General features: G+C 38.4%; 2 protein-coding genes across 13 annotated transcripts in view; both read left to right on the top strand.

Moving 5' to 3' along the window:
- The window catches only part of LOC132795864 (inhibitory POU protein), a 42,143-nt gene extending 20,500 nt beyond the window's left edge, over nt 1-21,643 (top strand). For 5 of the 12 annotated variants that reach the window (XM_060806789.1, XM_060806785.1, XM_060806786.1 and 2 more), the window contains 3 exons: nt 16,961-17,348; nt 18,204-18,435; nt 19,192-21,643. In XM_060806789.1, coding sequence (XP_060662772.1) covers nt 16,961-17,348; nt 18,204-18,435; nt 19,192-19,396 — 825 coding nt within the window. In that variant the 3' untranslated portion in view covers nt 19,397-21,643. The remainder of the gene's footprint in view (nt 1-16,960; nt 17,349-18,203; nt 18,436-19,191) is intronic. The other 7 variants (XM_060806792.1, XM_060806790.1, XM_060806793.1 and 4 more) reach the window with 5 other exon arrangements.
- On the top strand, nt 8,590-10,111 carry LOC132795866 (serine/threonine-protein phosphatase alpha-3 isoform). Its single transcript, XM_060806794.1, has one exon. The coding sequence runs from the start codon at nt 8,965-8,967 to the stop codon at nt 9,871-9,873; it is 909 nt and encodes a 302-aa protein (XP_060662777.1). The 5' UTR covers nt 8,590-8,964; the 3' UTR covers nt 9,874-10,111.
- Nucleotides 21,644-22,089: the final 446 nt, after the last annotated feature.

Here is a 22,089-nt window from a genome sequence, read left to right as displayed (position 1 = left end):
ATCGATTGTCAGTATATTTATCACCACTAGATTAACACTATTAAATATGTAACCATATTTAATATGGCACCATAACAAAATGATGGGCACAAACAAGAAGTACAAAAACAACAAAACACAAACACACACACAACAATTTGATCATTAATAATGCATTAACTTTATTTAGTGGCCACACTCAGTGTTATCTACCCTAGAAAAGTATGGGCTACATAAAATTGTAGTTCTATAATCAAACGGACTAAAAAAGTAATTCACAATTCAGCTTTAAATATTTTGATAAATCGTTTTGCGGAATAATTGAACGTGATGAGAGGGAAGGGAATACATAAATGTATTATTAAGTCGGAGGATATTTTAAGCTTACAAGTATTACAATATTATCATATTAATTGCAGCTAATCATTATGAAATTATCAGCTGATTATAGGGTATTTGCCTTGCGAACCTTCCACATTGCAAATTCTTTTCTTTTTATTGTTCTTTGAGTTCACATGCTGAAAGTTTGACAGCAACTCACTCTCTCTTCCCTTTCTCTGTCTCTTTCCCACACTCGCACCTCTCACTTAAAATATAGTGTGTAGTATATTGAACAAGATACTTATTTTTTTCTCAGACGCTTTGCAATGCGACTGAAGAAAGCTTTGTGTCATCCAGTGACAATTACGTCCCGCTCTCGTCCATCTCATCCCGTTGCGCTGTATTGTGTCCTGGAATCCCATGTTCTGTGTCCTGTGTCCCGTGTCCTGCGTCCTGTGGCAGTTGAGCTCAGTTCAATTTAGGGGATTCTGTCGGTGTTGCGTCGCTTTCGGTTTAGTTTCGTTGATTCATTTATTTATTTAGTTTTCTTTTGCTCATCAATTATTTAACTGCGTCTGTGTGCGTTGTCTGTTGTTTGTTGCAAGAAGAGGACGAAGACGCTGGACAGGCTAACAAAACAACAGACAGCGAGGACGTTTTGACCATTTTTTTGTGGGTGGGTCGCAGGTTCCGAGCGGTTTCGGTTCTTTCTTTCTTTCATTCTTTATGTCCATGGCATATGTCAATACTGTCAACGGTATCGCGTATACGCCATGATAGCTCAGCGTTTAAAATTAGTTTCACAATTACAGGTGAAGAAATGTCGAGACACAACTCGACACGACTTTAAATTGCACTTTTTGTTGCACCTCCCACCGGGTTCATCTATTTTTCAACGGCATGCAAAGTGCATTTAAGCGTAATTCGATTCGACGATTCGATGTCAACGGCCAAAAGTCGATTTAAGCTCATACAACTTTGAGTGCACGTTTAAGCCATGATTGCCCCAAATTGGAGCTTACAATTGTCTACAACTTTTGCTACTTAAATATCCAAATACCTTCAATGGGGCCCCCAATTACCGAATGCCACTGCGGAAAAAAATGTGACACAGAACATCGCGAAATGCGAATTGAGAAATGCTTTTAAGAGTCGTTGGCAAATTATGAGAATTTTGCTTAATTATTTGACAGGTTGTTTCAAGCAATTGTCAATCGAATCAAAAAGCTGTAACCTATCGCAAATATTTCAATTCCAACATACTTTAACTTTGTATAAATATAAACCTTATTATTTGACCAAAAGATTAATTCATTAATAGTTGAATCCCTGAATTTTTGTTTTTAATTTCTAACAATTATTTTACAGCTTTACAGTTAAACTACTCTCTGTCAGCTGTTGATTACCATAACTCTGTTAATCACATTAATAAAGCTAGAAAGCTTTGTGACTAAACGAATCTGATAAGGATTTTGAGCATACTTAAGTAAAAGAAACTTGTACTGATGATAATAATTATGTTTTTTTTTTGTTATATGATATTATGATTATAATAGAGCTTATAATAATATATTTAAATGCTTAAGATAATACTAAGACGACAGATTCTTAAAGTATGAACATATGATGGGAGACACATGACGTGACTTGATTGACTTTGAAATGACTTCAAAGCCATGGGTGGCACTCAGTGTTATTTTGGCTCGCAAATCTAATCTAGCCATGTGTTGAGCTGTTCATACATCCACCTGTCAAGTCTTCCCACCCGAGACATTCAGGATGGAGAGGGGTATCAGTCATACCCTTTTTGTTGTGATGACACTTAACAGGTTAACCTGCTTAAAATGCACATCAACGCATCAGTTGACCCCTAGAACGGACGCAGATCTCTTTCTGAGAGGAAGAGAACCCTCTGGAAAAACCGAGCATATGTAAAACTTAATGCATAGGGCAAATGGTAGATGGTAGATGGAAAAAGCGGAATGGGAAATGGGGAATGGGAAATGGGAAATGGGCAATGAGGATAGCTCGAAAAACTGGCAACAACTTTGCAATTTTCAGTTACAGATACTCGACCAAAAAGGCGGGTAACAAACACCATTAGGCATATGCCCAGTGAGCAAGGGAGCGAGCAGAGGGTTGTGTTCGGGTTTGTTTTTTTCATTCTGCTGTTATTGTTGTTGTTGGCAAATATGTTTTGAACATTTTCAATAAGATTGTTATTTACTTTCAGCGAAGTGAGCATCAAATTGATCGTATTAATGGCCATAACTAGTTTATCCCGCCCATCTTTTCAATTCCCGAGGATTATACGCAGATTTCCATTATCAGAGGGGTGACTTATGCCCTCTCTCTCTCTCTCTCTCTCCCTCTCTCTGTTGCTGCCGGTGATATGAATACGTTTGTGCTTACGAGACAAGCGTAGCATTAATGCAATTTCAATGGTCAATGCTGCAAACACTCTTTTTCGATTTGCCATTGTTCTTACTTTGCTTCTCTGCTTCGGCTTCTCGCTTCTCGCCCTCTTCATGGTTGATGGTTGATCCGCTTGTTTTTTATGCCCATTTGCCGGGTATACAATTTGTTTTAGCTGGGGACTCAACTGCTGGCGGGCTAAGAGAACTCCCACAGGAATTCGCAGGCAATATAACTGAAAGCAAAAATGAAGATAACAGTCAGCGCGGCAAGTGCAAATCCACCCGTCCATTTAACAACTTTTTGCCCCGCCCCCGCCCTCGCCCCCGTCTCCGGCTCAGTGCCGCACCTGACGAGTCGCCCCCCGCACCATTTTCCTCCTCTATCCATATTCTCCATCCTGCACAAATCCAAATTCACATCGCGTACCTTTTGCCTAACCAACTAACTGCCTTTTTGCTCGGCGCACTTGTGGGCAACTGAATGGGAGTTCATGCCACGAGTTCATGACGAGACTGAGTTGAGGCAATGAGCTGGCAGCTACGAGGAGAGGGGGAAAGGCAAGGCACTGAGGCAGCAGGCAGCAGGAAGCAGGCAGGAAACCTCTTACGCCTCTGTTTGATGCTTGTAAAGACCACTTTACCCGCTATAATAAAAATAAATCATAATATTTTGCGCCCCTTTGTCGAGTGCGAGCGAGATCGACACTCGCAAATTGTGCGAACCCTTGCACAGTGGCACCAGAGCGACAAAACATCTTGTACAAATTATTGCCAAACTATGGAATTTGCTTACAAAAGAATACAAACATAATATTTTATAGATAATAGTGATAATAATAATATTATAGGAAATAACGCGACTTGAACTAATTTATTTTGCATTTTGTTTATATTTTTTATCTTTATTTTGTTTTTAGGTTCGTGGATCCTAACCATCACAGTATTGAATTCAACATCCGTTTCCGATTTATTACCTTTTGTCCTTATTTACATTTTATTATTGGTAAATTGTATTTTTTTTCATTTATATTAATTTTGTTAATAATATAAGTGATTTTACTTTAATTCTTATTAAAATATGTTTTGTAATTTTATATTTGTGTCTATTATTATACGTTACTGCAAACAACATGTTTTTTCTCATTCAATCGATTATTATTTTTAATCTTATTTTAATTCCTTTTGTAATTTCAGTTGGATTGGCAAATTTAATATAATTTAAAAGACTTTTATAAGTTACCTTATATGACTATTTTGTGTGTATTGCAAAACTAATAGTTTTGGTATCTGTTCGATTATTAGTTTGAATAATTATAAATTAATTTTTATATTAAATTAAAATTATTGCATCATTTATGTACTTTAAATATTGTTTCTTTATGTTATTAAAATTATGCTTTTAAGTTTACTATTGTTAGTTATTAAATGTTATGGAAAATCCTAATTTAATATTTTTGTTATATTTGTTTAATGAAAGCTTTGCTTCTTAAAAACTTGATTACTCAATTAAAATGTTTTTTTTTTATACTTGATTATTATGTATGTTCATTCATTCAATGAATCTATTCATACAATGCGAAGTTGTCGGATAAATTTCACTACCATTTCAATAAATCTCGTCCCAGTGTCGCACCGCACTCTGGCACACTCCGGCGTTTACCTTGTTTGCCGGTACTCAGAGCAGGGCACGAGGCATCAGGCATGAGCCATGAGACATGAGACACGAGGCATGGGTCACGAAGGCTACTCGGCTGCTTCGTCTCTCCTCTCTTCGCCTCTTGCTGTCGTCATCCTTGTTGCGAGGTTGTAACCCCGGATAATGTACTTAATGCATCTACATATTAATGTCGCCCGAAAAACCTGTGCAAGCAACCCCACTCGGCATGGCCTACAAGACCTGTCCTGACGTCCTGTCGTCCTGTAGCAAATCCGCACCGGATAGTACATGAATAGTATTTTCTATTACTGGGCCGTGTTGTGGTCCCCCGTGTCCTCGTCGTCCTCGTCGTCCTTGCCGCTGTGTCTTTTATTTTCGTTTTTTTTTTCGATTTTTTTCCTGACTCTCGCTGTAGTCGTTTTTATTGCACAGAGGACTTGAGAGCAGCGCAAGGGTCGCTGCCTCACCCTCCGTTTGCCTCGCAATGCCCAGAGCCGTGTGATTGCCGGTAGCACCCCGCAAACCTCCTCTTCACCCTCGCCACCTGTCGAGCACTACGATTACACTTGTTCGCAGTGCGTGTGTGCGACTGTATGTGTGTGTGTGTGTGTGTGTGGGACACGGTTATATTGATATGTCTCCCAGTAGAGCAAGAAAAACAGCCGGTAGCACAGTTAAGCTGGGACCGCAATGTGTAAAAAATTACGAGCTACATTGAAAATAAAAGGAGAAAAAAAAAAAAACACAAAAATACGCAGCGAGTCTCGACTCGAGACGTGGCAAGGGGCAAAGGGGACCTGAGGCTGTTGTTGCAGTAGCAGCAGCAGCAGCAGCAGGTGGTGTTGAGGGTGGTGCAGGGGGAGCTGTTGCTTTTACTCCTGCTACTGTTGCTGTTGCTGTTGCTGTTGCAGTCGGAAGTCCACGCACGATGAGCCAGCAACAATATGTTAACCCTGAAACTTGAGCAAACTCCGCACAGACGAACTCATGAGTCATGGCATCCTCCTTCCCCACGCCTCTTCCCCGCCCTATTGCTTACTGCACTAAAATATTTGTTGACTGTTTGAGCTACTTTACGACTCCGCTCGCAACTTTTGCCCTTTGTTTATGATCTCTGATTAGGAACTAATTTCGTTGCAATTTTACCAATACAAAATATTCGATTAATTGCTCAAATTATAATCGACTGTTATTTTGAAAAGCAGTTTTCAACAATCAAGCTTGGTACATTTTTGATTAGTCACATTTATCTGCATCTTAACACGTTTAATGATTAAGGTGAAGGTTTACAATTATAGAAATATTAGTTTTCAAGGCTCAGATCAAAAAAAAATGTCAAACTAGAATTTTTCAGTGTTGATTAAACACAGTTTCTAATAGAAACAAGTAAGAAAGCTGTAGTCCAGTGTGCTTAGTTTTGGAATACCTGCAACCCATTTTCCATAATACCAAAGAAGTCTGGTATTAGCGTTGAAATACATTAAATTAACATACCAAAGCTGCCAAGATATACCAAAGGCTATATTTGGTATATTGATATACTACTTCATTGGAAATATACGAAATGTATCAAATTGTCAAGTAAATCAATTCAGATTCGCAACCTATAGTCGATTTTTGCCATTTCAAATTATTTCGTGAGTGACTAAGTTTTTCACCTGATCGGAAAAAAGTTTTCAGCACACTCGACTGTAGCTTGTTATGTTTTTCAAGCTTTTCAAACAATATGTTAAATTAATATTTTCCACTCTTTTCAAAATTATATATATATAAATTATATATATTATGAGTGTTTTTTAAAAACTTTATGCAAGAAGCATGAAGCAGATTTTAACTGGAATGCTAAACAAGCCTCAATTCAAAGAAAAAAGTAGTAGTAAGTAGAACTTACATATAAAAAAAAAGTTGAGCCGATGGAGAAGTTAGAAGTGTATTAGATACAACATTTGGCAATAATTCTTCTCTCTAAAAATTATTATAAATACTTGATTAATAGTCAAATTACGTATTTAGACTTTTCTCGACATTCTAATAAACTTTTGTTGCTCTCTCATAAGAATGTAAAATTGAAGTCACAGCTTTACGTCAACGTTTTTATGGACACCGCATAGAGAGAGTTTCATAATTGGAATCGCTTCTCAAATGAGTTGCGAGCATGTTTTGAATTTGCCGCAGTTTCACTTTCCGTCCACACAACATCGAACCCTGTGTCCTTGTGGGCAGGTGCACTCCACTCTGTGCTGGCAGGATGCGAGTTTTTGCAGTGTGCTGCAAATGTCCTGGGAATTCCTTTGGCGAAAATTTAGCTGACGGCGGAGACGCGAGCAAAAGGTAAAAGGCAAAAAAGTAAAAGTAAGTAAAGACACGTCCTGCGTGCGACATACGTCGCCGTTCGCCTGATTCCTTCGTCCTTCGTCCTTCGTTCATCGTTCTTTCTGCTGCGCTGTTGCGTTATAAAAATAAAATAAAATCTATTACGTGGCAAACCACCCCACATTTATGTGGCAATTTGTTGTTTCTTGATTGTGTGTGCAGCAGACATTCCCCTCCCCCTCTCTCTCTCTCTCTGTCTCCCCCTCTTCGCTTTGCTCGGCGAGTGCAAAGTAGAGTAGAGTGTATCATTTTCCCATTTGACGGCGACCCCTTTTTGAATGGGGGGGGGGGGGGGGGGCCAAAATGAACCAGCACTTCTCGCCTCTCACCTCTCGCACTTTGTCTCAATTCCCAACTGTCGTGCCCCGCACACACACACACACACACACGCTTGCAATTTATGAAGATTTGTGGCAAGCAAGGGATGAGGTGGTACGACCCAAAAGCAGCGCAAGGCTGAACATCTGAACAACACTGAGCAGGGTTGCTCCGCCCAGCCAGTTAGACGCCCTAGTGCACTTGTTTTGATTTGTTTGGAATAATAACAGATGCTTACCGTACATATTATTCATTGTTCAAATTATTAACGCTTGACAATAAAAATTGTATTTAAACAGCTCTCGAAACGAACAAGCAAACATCGAGCCTTCCCAACCTTACCGACACAATACATAAATGTTCATATATATGTATGTATGTATGTATGTATAGCCCATATAGGCCTGTGGGCGCATTGCTGGCAAATTGCAATTTGTGCAAATATTTATGTACATTGAAAATTACTCATTTGTGTAACACCAATTAATTTCAACAAACACTGAGGCGAGACGAGCGACCAACCATCAATTTATAAGGTGGCTCCTTGTTGTTGTCCTTATTGTTATTGTTGCTCTTCTCTCTCTCTCTCTCTCTCGCTCGCTCTCTTACTCTCTGGTTAAACAAATGGAAAATGAGGTCTTTTGTTTCCCAAAATAAACGATGTTTTGTTTGCGTTCTTTGGGGCCCAACCAAAGTTTGCCAAGTCTCTTGTGCAGGTGCTTTACACTACACTAGGCTGCAAGAGGGTCGCTCGATGCATATGTGAGAGTATGTGTGAGTGTGTGTGTGAGTGTAGTTAGTCCATCCGACCCGCACTCCATCATTCCCCTTCAACGATGCATTTGATTTCGGTTCACAAATTGCCACTTCAACTTGCTGTTTACATTGCAATTTTTCAATGCCTCCCCCAGCCCTGAAAACTGTGCAACCCTGCCACCAACTTCCGCTAACAAATTGCAGCTAATTAGACAAAAACTAAAGCACACCACAGCCACCAGAAGTCCACATAATGAGCTCCCACAACTTATTAACAGACTTAAAGGCAACACACAACTTTTCTCAAGTTCTGCAGAATATTTCAAATAGCATACAAAGAAAAGCTTGAGTGGTTTCTCAGCGTTTGCAGGTGGGAATTATGAGGACTCTATAAGCTCATTTCCAACTCAAAGTAGCCAAAGAGCATTTTAATAAATTCAAGTTTCATAAGCTTGTACTTTTTGTGCTTACACTTTTAATTGAAGTTCTTAGGAAAATTCTATTTGCAGTCAGTTTTTTTCTTTAATTTTTTTTTAAATACACCAATGATTATCCAAATACAACACGTTAATATATCTAAAGAACTGAAGAATTACGAAAGGTGAATTAAAACGGAAAATCGTTTACAAATATAAAGCAGTATTAATCAGATTGCCTTCAGATTTAACTCAAAGTTCGTGAGTAACTCAATAAAAGCAACAGTCGACTGTGCGTAAGTTTTCATTCAGTGTGTAACGAACAAAACAGATAGAAAAGGGTATATACAAAAATCAATCGAAAGGAATTTTTGTCTGGATCCCCACAACGAAAACCAAAAAAAACCGAAAATAAATTCTAAATTTTTTCAAAAACAACTAAGAAATCAGTTCGGACAGCGATTGGCAGAGCAGGTTCCGGATCCGGTTAAACACAACGATAAATAGCGAAAAAGAAAAACAACAAGAGAAGATAAATATATATTAGCAGAGCTTGAAGAGAGTGAAAAGAACATAAGAAGAAGAAGCAGAAGAAGCAGCAGAAGAAGCGACACCGATCGTGTTCGTGTCTCGCATTGTGGGTCCGCTCAAGATCGCTCCGACGGCGTCCCACACGATTGCCCTACAGACGCAGACCGGCAAGCCCGGCCAGAAGCCGACAGCCGAGATGGCCGAGGTGCTCAACCTGGACAGCATTATTGCCCGTCTGCTCGAGGTGCGCACCGCCCGACCGGGCAAGAATGTCCAGCTGAACGAGTCGGAGATACGCGGACTTTGCCTCAAGTCCCGTGAGATATTTCTGGCCCAACCAATACTCCTTGAGTTGGAGGCACCGCTCAAGATTTGCGGCGACATCCATGGCCAGTACTATGATCTGTTGCGGCTTTTTGAATACGGCGGCTATCCGCCGGAATCGAACTATCTCTTCCTGGGCGACTATGTGGACCGTGGCAAGCAATCGCTGGAGACCATCTGTCTGCTGCTCGCTTACAAGATCAAGTATTCGGAGAACTTCTTTTTGCTACGCGGCAATCACGAGTGCGCCAGCATCAATCGCATCTATGGCTTCTATGACGAGTGCAAGCGTCGGTATAGCATCAAGCTCTGGAAGACGTTCACCGACTGCTTCAACTGTCTGCCCGTTGTTGCCATTGTGGACGAGAAGATCTTCTGCTGCCACGGCGGCCTGAGTCCCGATCTCACCTCGATGGAGCAGATCAAACGGATTATGCGTCCCACCGATGTGCCCGATCAGGGTTTGCTCTGTGATTTGCTGTGGTCCGATCCCGACAAGGACACCATCGGTTGGGGCGAGAATGATCGCGGCGTTAGCTTCACCTTTGGCGCCGAGGTGGTGGGGAAATTTCTGCAGAAGCACGATCTGGATCTGATTTGTCGTGCCCATCAGGTGGTCGAGGATGGTTATGAGTTCTTTGCCAAACGCCAGCTGGTCACACTGTTTTCGGCGCCCAACTATTGCGGCGAGTTCGACAATGCCGGCGCCATGATGTCCGTCGATGAGACCTTGATGTGCTCATTCCAGATCCTGAAGCCCGTTGAGAAGCGCAAGAAGTAATCATGCCACATTGTTACACTATTCCATTCCATTATAAACTTCATCTTCATCTGCCTCCGCAAAATGTTCAACTTTGTTTTCCAACAATTGTAGCGCGCATCAAGCGTAACAAGAGAATTGCAACAAATTAATTACACAACACAAATCACACCGACTCCTTTTTTTTGTCAAGCAATCTTGTAACTTTGCTTTTCTATGATCGATTGTAGGAGATAAATGCATTTGCTAAAACCAACTTCAGACAAGCGCTTTTTATTGAACAATGGAGATAATAGAAAATGCTTTTCAAAATACTTGGTATATAACATAATGTTTATTTTATTCATTAAATAATAGATTTTAAAAAATATAGTTTGATTCAAATAGTGGGTTTATGCTTAAGCCAGGAAATGATTATTGCGTTTTTTTCGCTTTTCGCTTGTGTGTTGTATCTAGTTTTGTTAAGTAATTGAGCATATAATCCAAAGATTGTTGTCTAGTTATCGCTGTACGCACGTGCTTAGCTTATTTTCTTAATACAAAATATATTTTTAGTTCAAAACTTGCCAACATTGTCAGCATCTCTTTTTATCGAATAGGATTCTCTAAATTTTCAGGTAAAAAGAATAGAGTACCTTATGCACATTTTAAAATTATAAGCTATCAAATAATTTCAAAGATAGTTTAACGAAAACTAAATCTATCTATTCTATAAACGTTCCTTTTTGCGCGTAGTTTTCTATTGTAAATCATTGGCAGTATTTCTAATAATATAATAATATTGAATTATTATTAAAAAAAAATGTTTAAGCCTTTTTATTGGCCAAAAGCTAAACATGCTATCATATTATTGATATGAGGTGGCTTAATGAATAATCTTTAAACAAATTATATTTAACGCTTCAAACACTAAAAAAATTGTTGTCTTTATTATTCAGTTTAGGCATATACTATATTTGCAAAATACTATTATTGCAATGTGTTTAGGCATTTGACCTTACGAAAAATAGGTCTTCTTATTATGTACTATAAAAATATAGTATAACTACTATGTAAAATGTAAAATGTTTAGGCATTTCAGCTTAATAAATATAGGTCTCTTCATAATTTAGTATAAAAATATACTATAAATACTATGTGAAATACAAATATTTTGAAATGCTTAGGCATTTCATCGGGCTGGAAATAGGTCTCTTTATTGTGTAGTATAAAACTATACTATATACTGTGTAAAATACTATTATTTCAGTTTAATAAAAAGAGGTCTCTTTATTATTTAGTATAAAAACATACTATAAATACTATGTAAAATACAAATATTTTGAAATACTTAGGCATTCAACCTGGCTGGAAATAGGTCTCTTTATTATTTAGTATAAAAATTATACTATAAATACTATGTAAAATTCAATTATTGTGAAATGCTTAGGCATTTCATCTGGCTGGAAATAGGTCTCTTTATTGTTTAGTATAAAACTATACTATATACTGTGTAAAATACTAATATTTCAGCTTAATAAGTATAGGTCTCTTTATTATTTAGTATAAAAATATGCTATAAATACTATGTAAAATACAATTATTGTGAAATGCTTAGGCATTTCATCTGACTGAAATTAGGTCTCTTTATTGTTTAGTATAAAACTATACTATATACTGTGTAAAATACTAATATTGCAGCTTAATAAGTATAGGTCTCTTTATTATTTAGTATAAAAATATACTATAAATACTATGTAAAATACAATTATTGTGAAATGCTTAGGCATTTCATCTGCCTGGAAATAGGTCTCTTTATTATTTAGTATAAAAATATACTATAAATACTATGTAAAATACAATTATTGTGAAATGCTTAGGCATTTCATCTGACTGAAAATAGGACTCTTTATTGTTTAGTATAAAATATACTATAAATATTATGTAAAATACAATTATTGCGAAATGCTTTGGCACTTTGCCTTACCAAAGATGACAGCAGTAGCAGCATCTCTGACCCAGTCGCAGGACAAGCTGATATTATCAGCTGTCTGTTTGTCTGTCTGAGGCGGGCGCCATAACAAATTAACAAAATGCTAAAAAATTAATGCACATCAACAAAGCGAACACGAGACGACGAAGCAACCAAACAAAACAAAACAAAAACAAAAACACTAGCACAAATAAAAATAAGAGTACAAAAAATGCGAAAAGCACATAATAATAAAAAACAAAGAGATAGAGAGCAAGGAAAAGCAAATGAAAATGCCGGCAATGGCGCCAAAAACGCTTTATTATGCCAAAAGCGAGTAATAACAAATATAAAACCAGGAAAAAAAAGAACAGATAAGCAAAAAAAAAACAACGACGCGGGCGACAACAACAAATTATATTATATGTAATGAGGTCATTTGCGCGTAAACAATCAGACAGACAGACGACACGAGTCGAGTGAACGTGCGAGCGAGCGAGTAGAGGCGCGAGGGGGCCGTGAGTTAGAGCAAGAGCGATACACATTCACATGTTTATCAACAAACTGGCAAATAAATAAATTATGTTGGCAAAGTTTTTAATAAATGATGAAGCGACGCGAGCAAGAAGAAGAAGTGCTATACAAAAAAAAAAAAAAAAAAAAACCAAAACGAAACACACACACTGCGAAATGCAAAGCTGAAAACAAAAGCAAAATGGCGGCTGACTGAACGAAACTCGCAAACCCAAGCAGAGCAAAGTGCTGTGGAGGGGGCAGCTGGGGAGTGGGTGAGTAGGAGAGCGTGCCAACGAGAGAGAGTGTGAGAGCATCAGCAGCGACAGCGCGTGTGCTCATGTGTATGTAAAGTGCAGCACATTTCGCTTAGGCCTCCGCCAGGCATTTGTTGTGTCCTTTTTTTTGTGCCATTGCCAAAATGCATTTGATTTGCCTTTTTGATAATGCATTTCGCACACACACACACACACACAGTCACATAAATAGGGTAGGGCAGTTGGACGGACAGAGAGATAAACGCCACACCCACGTGCAAAAGCATGCCATCTCGCTCTGGCGCACACGATGGGGCTATTGTCGCTTATTTGTCATCATCACAACCATTGTGCATCGCAGCTTTGCTCTTTGTTCGTTCGCCTTTGTGTTGTGTGTTGGTATCGTGTCGATGCTGCTGCTCTAGCTCTGCTGGGCTTCGGTGGCGCCATCTAACGCTCAAAGTCTTGCCTCCTGTATTTATTGTGTTGTATAATTTTATTAATTACAAATTATGCGCTTAATGAAATGGGCCAGCGCACTGGCCTCAACGACAAGGAGCTGCTCTTGCTGCTGCGCTGCGCTGCGTCGCAGTCGACGTTGGCGTTGACGTTGACAGCATAGAGCAAACAAGCAAACAGCAAACGATGCCGCATCGGCTGCTTTCGTGGGCACTGCCCAAATGAATTTTGCATAAGCCTCAGCCAACCACAATGCAGCAGCAGCAGCGACAGCGGCAGCAGCAGCAGCAGCAGCAGTCGCTGCTGTCACAGCCGCAGTCAGAAGTCGCAGCCCGGACGCTGCTGTCCCAAAGACCCAAGAGCCACAGGCCAAACGCAGCTTGCTCTCATGCTCTCTCGGCGCAGGGTGGTTGCGCAGTGTCCACGACAGAGACAGCAACAGCAGCAGCCGGCTGCCGTGTAGCGGGTGCGAGCGAGAGGCAGCTAGCCAGAGCGCCAAGGGTGCAAACCAATAACAGTCAGACTAATTTTGGGATTGGTTTATAATTGAAGAGTTTGCCATTGTGTTTGCTCCGACAGCAGCAGCAGCAGCAACAACAACAATAACAACAACATCACACAGACAGTGGCCACCTCTTGTAGTTTTTATACTATAGACCGAAATGTTTCCCCCCTCCACTACTCTCCACTCACCACTCTCCACTCACACTCTCGCTCTCTCGCTCTTGCTCTCATCCTTTTGCTAGCTCTCTGTTATGTACTGTGCGCTGGTCACACACTGCGGCGACGACGACGACGGCGACGTCTTATTGTTTTTCGTAGGCCTCCCCCATGCGCCTGCTTATCATTTTAGAGTTTTACATAATTGGCACAGCACGCAGCACAAAGCTGCAGCTCAGTCACGTACAAACACACTTCCATGCGATACATATAAATATGTATATTGTATATGTACATATCTATGCATGGATGTATATACATACATCTATATATATACATATATATATATGTGTATATGTATATATGTGTGTATGTGTCCACGTTTTCTGTCCATTTCTAAGCGTCGTCGTCGTCGCATGAGGGGGCGTGGTATGTTTTGTACATACACACACACACACACACACAGTCATACGCATAGATATGCTAGTTTTTCGGGCTGCGGCACATTCAAAAAGATAAATAAATATGAGTGCGCCCCACCCACAAGCAAAGTCAAAAGCAGGTTGGCAGCCCTAGCTATTGGCGTTTTCTTCTCTTCTCCTCGTTGTTGTTGTTGTTGTTGCATACTTTTCAGCTGTAATCAGTTTAAATGCTTAACAAAGCAACACAAGCCAAATGACCGCCGCTGCTTAGGCGTAGATTCGTGGGAGGGGGGAGGGAAGGAAGGAACGCAAAAGAACACAATTCAATGCGAGAGCGAGAGCGAGAGAGCGCTTGCAGCAGTGCTATGCTGACATGCGACATTGCGAGCGCAAGAGTGAGAGGCAAATAGCGTGAGAGCCAAAGCAGCAATGGCTGCCTCCACCCCTCCCACAGCTCAGGCCCCACTCTGCTGCTGCTTTTTAGTTGCTATTCATATTTGTTTTAATAATTGAACAATTCTATAAATGTTTGATGCATAGACAAAAGAGTTGTGTGCCAAGCGAGTGTCCATGTGCCTCTCTCTCTCTCTCTCTCTCTCTTTTGTTATGTGACTGTGTATGTGTATGTGTGTGTGTGTCTCATGCAGCTAAGACCCTTTCAAAGTTGCCTACTCACACATGTATGTCTAGCTAAGCGTCTGTATGTCTGTGTGTGTGTGTGTCTTTCGTTCAATTAAAGCAACATGACACAAAAGATTTCGTAACAAGTGCTTGGCCTCCCATCTCCCTCTCCATTTCTCTTTCTTACCACTCACCCCCCTCTTCCCTCTTTCGGGGCACCGTTATCAAGTCGCTTCCAAAGTTGCGCCAGTTTCTCAACTTGAGTTTCGCTCAAGTTTCAAGACTTTTGTTGTTGTTGTTGTTGTTGTTGCTGCTGTTGCTGTTGGTGCTTTATACATAGTAAAGGGTTTATGCAGCCCCAAACTTGGGAAAATGGACTTTAATTAGGAACATTGTTTGTCGCTCGTTCATCGCTCGTTCTTCGTTATTCGCATTTCTCGCCACTCACTTTGATATTCAACTTTAAATGCAATTTTTATGTTAGATGATAAAACACTGAATTATTCAGGCATCTCGGCTAAGCCATTTAATTGAATGGGCCATAAGCTACACTACATAACATAGTATCGATAATCGCACTCGTTAAGCTCATCTATATAATTCATATTCAGCGTTTTATGCGACCTTGCGAATTCATCTGAATCTATAATGCGTATTAATTCTGACACGATACTGCCACTGAATTTAAGTTCACTTCGGTCATGATATGTTCTGTTATTTTTTGGTATTATATATATACATATATATGCGTATATATATTCTTGATCAGCATCAATATAGATGACGATTTAAAGCTTTGAAAACTTTGTGCAGCTGAATTTAAATTCACTTCGGTCATGATGTATTATATAATATGCGATATATTACTATGGTTACCTTTAAATTTTTGTAACTTTCCTTACACGTCTCTTTTATTGTCTATATATATTCGTGATCAGCATCAATAGTCGAGTCGATTTAAAGCTTGGAAAGTTTTGTGCCACGAATTTAAATTCACTTCGGTCATGTTATGTTTTGTAATGTTCGGTAATATATTATGGTCGCCTTCAAATTTATATAACTTTCTTTATACCTACCTTTTATTCTATATATAATATTGATCAGCATCAATAGTGGGACCGATTACTGCATTTATTCAATTTCAGTAAAATCCTAACCTTAAGTACAAATGAAATGATGTAAAATTTAGCAAACCATGCATTCTCCTATAACAATTTTAATATACCATATATCAAAATAAAATATTTGTTGAACAATTTATCATTGAAAATGAACACAATCTAATATATAAAAATGAAGTAGTTGACAATATATGTGTCAATCAGAAATGAAAAGATTACAAAAGCCTTAAGCACAGGGTATCAAGAAGTCGAGATCTCTCGCCTTGAGCGTTCTTACCTGTTAATCATAACATTGATCTACAGCTAAATGATGACAGCAAAATACATTTAATTAGCAAACATTGTGTATCCTATGCATTTTTAATAATACGTTGCAACCTTGAAGCAATGGCTTTAATTCAAGATTTAAGACGTTTTAAGTTGGATTCAGTAATAATCGACCTATCAATAATAAAGAACTTTAAATTAAATCCTGTGTGGTATCACTTAACTCAAAATATAGTAAAATCTATAATATTTCAATTAATGATTATTCGAGCAAAGCATAAACAAAGAAAAGACAATTTATTTTTGTTGACAATTTTGAGAAATTATTGCCTCATTATTGTTATGAGAAGAATTTAATATATAGCATTTTCTAGGCTGTGGATTTACTTTGTTGCATTCATTGGTTAATTATGCATAAGGAGAAAAAATACTGAGTACAAATACGAAATTGGAGGCTTTAAGTTTTATATATATTGTACACTTTCTCCACAATCGTAGGAACGATGCAGAAACCATTTTGCATAAGTTCAAGTGGCGCCATCTAACGTTCATGTGCCGTTTGGTATTGTGAGAGTTAAGTAGAAAAGCTTTATTCATATTTGTATACGTATTAGATATTGTTTTTGTTGCTTTTAATAAATGAATGAATAAAGTATACTAGTTAAAACATAAAAACAAAATCAAATTAATTCCAAGATGTAATATTATTGAGCTTGTGTGTGTGTTGAAAACGTCATTAATTGTATTGCACCAGAAGTACTTGACCACATTTCTGTGTTTTACCCTCCAAACCAAAAAAAAAACAAAAACAAAAACGAAAACACAAAACAAATACAGATGCACCATTCAATGGATCAACTGGACATGCTAGATCCGACGGGCTCGATGACAACGTTAGCGCCCATCTCGGAATCGCCATTAACGCCCACACACCAACACCTGCACGGTTCCTATCACAGTATGAATCACATGATGAGCCATCACCATCCGGGCACGTTAAGTGGCCACACGGCGGGTAAATATCAGTTCAACCAGCAGCAACCACATCCCAACCACTGTGCTGATTACCAAGCATTTAATGCAGGGCACCATGGGCATTCAGCGGTACATCATCCTGTCATCACGGCGGCTGTCGCAGCCGCTGGCCTGCATCCCGACACCGACACCGATCCGCGAGAGCTGGAAGCGTTTGCGGAACGCTTCAAGCAGCGTCGCATCAAGCTTGGTAAGCATCTGATCTAACAGATTACAGATCGAAGAATAGCTCTGAAATCAATCTTCAATTTAATTCCAATAATTCACACAAATGTTTCATCATAAATATGTATTTTAGTCATAGCATTAACTTTACCTTGCTCAATTTTTATTCAGAATGAATCAAAAGTAAATTCTTTAACTATCCCTTTTGTTGACAAAAGTCACACTCACTATAAGACGCCTCGAATTTTAAATCAAATATCTTTGAACTATCAATTAGGTTTAATTTATTTTGTAATCGATTATTTCCAAATTTTAAATTTAGTATAAATAATAAAAATCACAAAGTATTATAATTAAATTTATGTTATAAATATAATCTAAAATGATTATTAATATTTTAAAAAATTCAGTCTGCTTACTTCGTTGTGATTTTGAATTATTAATGTCATTCTATATGTTATATTTCTTGATTTCGCATAAGATTATTTTCAAATTTCTAAGTTCATAAATTCACCATTATTATTTAGTGTCTCTAGTTTTAGGTTTCAAAGTTTAAAGTTGCTGTCTCTAGTTTCAAGTTTCTAATTAGTTTTAGCATTCAATCAAGTTCAATATTATAAAACCATATTCTAAATACATATGTCTCGATTTCCTGTCGTCAAGTAATGCATAATCTTCATTATTAAGAAAGAGTTGCTTTTGCATAATATTAGGATAATAATTTTTCCCATGATCTATGTCGTTTCGCATTGAAATGAATCGCATTATATATTGGCACATCATCTTAGGATTGCAATCTTTCCCTGTTCCATGTCGGTTCCCATTGAATCGCACTACCAAGGATAGCCCATCATTTGACATTCGACTTCGCCTCTTGCAGGTGTCACGCAAGCCGATGTGGGCAAGGCCCTGGCCAATCTCAAGTTACCTGGCGTCGGTGCACTGTCGCAGAGCACAATCTGTAGATTCGAGAGCCTGACGCTGTCGCACAACAACATGATCGCACTGAAGCCCATTCTGCAGGCGTGGCTGGAGGAGGCCGAGGCGCAGGCGAAAAACAAGCGGCGGGATCCCGATGCGCCCAGTGTGCTGCCGGCGGGCGAAAAGAAAAGGTAGAAAGTGTTTTGATTACAGCGGTAATCCAACAACCAACCAACCAACTAACCAACCAACCAACCAACAACCAAACCAAACCAACCACGACTGCTGCCAACTTTCCCCCAGACTCCCCAAAGCACCACAAACCTCAATCCCAGTCCCATAACCTGCATAATTCTCCAACAGCGACTCCAACCCGTCAATTGGCAGAGTGTTAATTTGGCTACATAGCAAATAAATAAAAAACAAAAGAGAGAAAAGAAATTTACAAAAAAAAAACAAGTAAGAAAACAAGAAGTCGAGTGTGCTCGACTGTGAGATACCCGTTACCCATTTCTACAGAACGAAAAGATGATCAATGTGATCAAAGCAGCGAAGCAACTTCTAAGTTTATTATCCGATCGTAATGGAATTTTTAGAATATGATATGTGATTATGATTTATGATTAACAATATTCTTATTTTCATTTGATTTGCAATTGAATTATCAACTTTTAGAATAAAAAAGAATTGTCCCTTAATTTTGTAGCAAATATTTTGCTTGTTGGCTTTTAAGTACTTCAACTGAAAGGGTAGCGGGTATGAATATATAGACAAATGCGAAATTCAAGTCCTCCGGCTGAAACCCACCAACAAAGAACCATGAACCATGAACCATGAACCATGAACCAGAACTAGAACCACAACCAGTACAAAACCAGAACAGACCAAAAACATCGCAACGTTAGGGCCCATTTCTAAAGTAATCTATATCGAGTCTTTTTTTCAAGAAAAAGGACTTCCATTGCGGCACCTGAAAAGCGTTCCCTGGAAGCCTATTTCGCCGTCCAGCCGAGACCGTCGGGTGAGAAAATCGCTGCCATAGCCGAAAAGCTGGATTTGAAGAAAAACGTGGTACGCGTCTGGTTCTGCAATCAACGCCAAAAAACAAAAACGTATGAAATTTGCCGCACAACAACACTGACAATCAAATAATACAGCCACACAATTAGGTATAGTTAGTAGTGTAACACCATCAATGACTGGACACGGTTCGGCGGGATTCGGATACTGATAGTCATTTATGACGGCAGCGGCAGCGACAGCAACAGCAACAGAAGCAGCAGCAACAGCAGCAGCAACAGCAGCAGCAACAGCAGCAGCAGCGGTGGCAACAGCAACTACAACTATAACAGCAGCAACAGCAGCGGCAGCAGCAACATCATCAGCAGCAGCAGCAACAGCAGCGGAAGCGATAGCGACAGCGACAGCAGCAACATCTTCAACATCATCTTCTTCTTCTTCTTCTACTTCTTCTTCTTCCACTTCTTCTCTACCCATTATGGGCGACTATTATCTTTAGTGATTCGATTCGGATTCGGATTGGGATTCGGATTAGCATTAGGATTCGATTCAATTGGATGATGTTTGGCCGGCAACAACCACAACCACAATAACAACAACAACAACAACCACAGCAACAACATCAACAACAGCTACAACAATCTCACTCTACTTCTCATTTTACAGTCTGGGCAGCCCACAAACACAACTACACTTACACACACATACACACACACACACAGACACACACACACACAGACACTCGAAACACACACATGATAAAAGCTATAACAAAATCATATATAAAAAAAAATAAGCAAAAAACAAAAAAAAAAGATGAAAACAAAAAAAAACATGAAGAAGAACTACAAGAATTTTTTAGGAACGAATAATGAAACAATGGACCAACATATCAAATGCAATAATTTATTCAATTGTATAGGAGAAAAAGGTGGGTAACAAAAATAATAAAATACACATTAATGCAAATATGCGAAAACTACAAGTCAGCAGGATAGAATCGAATACAATATGAATACACTACATCGATTGAAATGCACTAAAGCTTTTACATTAAACACTTGCAATTTATTCATTTCGAATCAGTGGACAGGGGGCAGTAGGCAGTGGGGGCGTGATGAAAATTCGAAAACCAAGTTTAGCTGTATATAAGCTGTAAGTAAGAAAAATTTCATAGCTCTAGCTGTTCTAGTCCCTGAGCTTTAGCTGCTTGAACCAACGGACGCACAGACAGACAGACAGACAGACGAATTTCGCAATAAATCTCTCGTTCTCTTTCGGGGATCAATTTTGATCCTGTCGCTGAGGATTTACTAGCGTTGAACTATCTCTGAGCCTAACACTTAAGTTATTTGCCAATGTCCTTTGATGTGCCATACTAATCATCAATTTTGCAATCACTTTTTTTTATTTTTCAGATTTTAAAATAAAAAATTAAAAAAAAAACATACGAAAAAAAACACTTTAAAATGACGAATAAAACGAATGGCATAAAAAGCCGAGTAGATTCACAAACACATTAACACACACACACACACAGAGCCACATCAACACCAACACAGACAGAGAGAAATGCGACCAGAAAAACTCCATGAAATTGCTTCAAGTGATCCGATAATAAGAATTGCGCTCTTTAAAAAAAAAGAAATGAAACTATAACTAAGCTAAACTGGGTAAACTAACTAAACACACACACACACATACACACTCAAAAACAAACAGATACTTGAGAGTTATATTAGCCTCTGCATATGTAAATATATTCTAGAGTTTGATTCGATTGTAAATACCGCAGCGATCTCTTAAAAAAAAAATCCAAAAAAAAACAACATTTATAGCGATGAAAACGGTTTTTGGTAGCTTCAAAAGACAAAAACAACAACAACAACAAAATGAAGAACATCAGTAGATGCAATAGTTAAAAGTTTAGCCCAACCCTCCGCCTGATCCAACTGAACCAGCTCCCGAACCAGAACCAGAACCAAAACCAGTAACCCGAACCGGATCCAATCCCAGCGGAACCTCACCCAGCAGGAAATGTTTTGATGCTTCCTTCAGTGCGTTATAGTGCTTAGTTTTGTTTATGTTTTGTATCCAGTTAGCGACATACTTAACCTTAGCACACATACACATCATACACACACACACACACACACACACACACACACTCAAGCAGGAGAACAACAAACAAGAACAACAACAAGCTAAAGCGAGTAATTTTTTTCCTAATTATAAGTAAACTAATGCGAAAAATGTTAGCAGCAACTGAGGAAATTGCAACGAATTTAAACTGTTGCCAAACTAAACTAACGAAAACAACATAAAAAATGCAAATGCAAATGCGAATGCAATAAAAACCAAAAAAAAAAATAACGAAAACACACACACAGAAAGAAAAGCAACCCCCAATTGATTAATAACTAAAACTAACTATAATATTACATATAAATATATATATTAAATTATAAAGAATTTTAATAAATATATTATATATACATTTTTTTTTTTTTTTAATTTAGCACATTTCATAGTTCTAACTAGACTTGTACATATGCAAAATGATTAAATATATATATATAATCTATATATAGATACATACATATATATATATGGATTATCTATACAGATGCGTGTGAATGATTTTGAATGTGTAGCAGCCATAAAAAATCGCAAAAAAGAAAACATGCGCAAAATTCAATAATAATTTTAAAGTAAATAGTTTTGTATCAAATAAAAAACAAAAAAAAAGAATCCAAAAAACCCAAAAAAAAATATATATAATTATATTGCCGACAAATTAGTGCATAAACAAACCAGACAATTTT

This window comes from Drosophila nasuta, chromosome X, assembly GCF_023558535.2.
Source record: "Drosophila nasuta strain 15112-1781.00 chromosome X, ASM2355853v1, whole genome shotgun sequence".
Classification (NCBI taxonomy): domain Eukaryota; kingdom Metazoa; phylum Arthropoda; class Insecta; order Diptera; family Drosophilidae; genus Drosophila; species Drosophila nasuta.
This window is presented reverse-complemented; position numbering and strand designations above follow the sequence as displayed.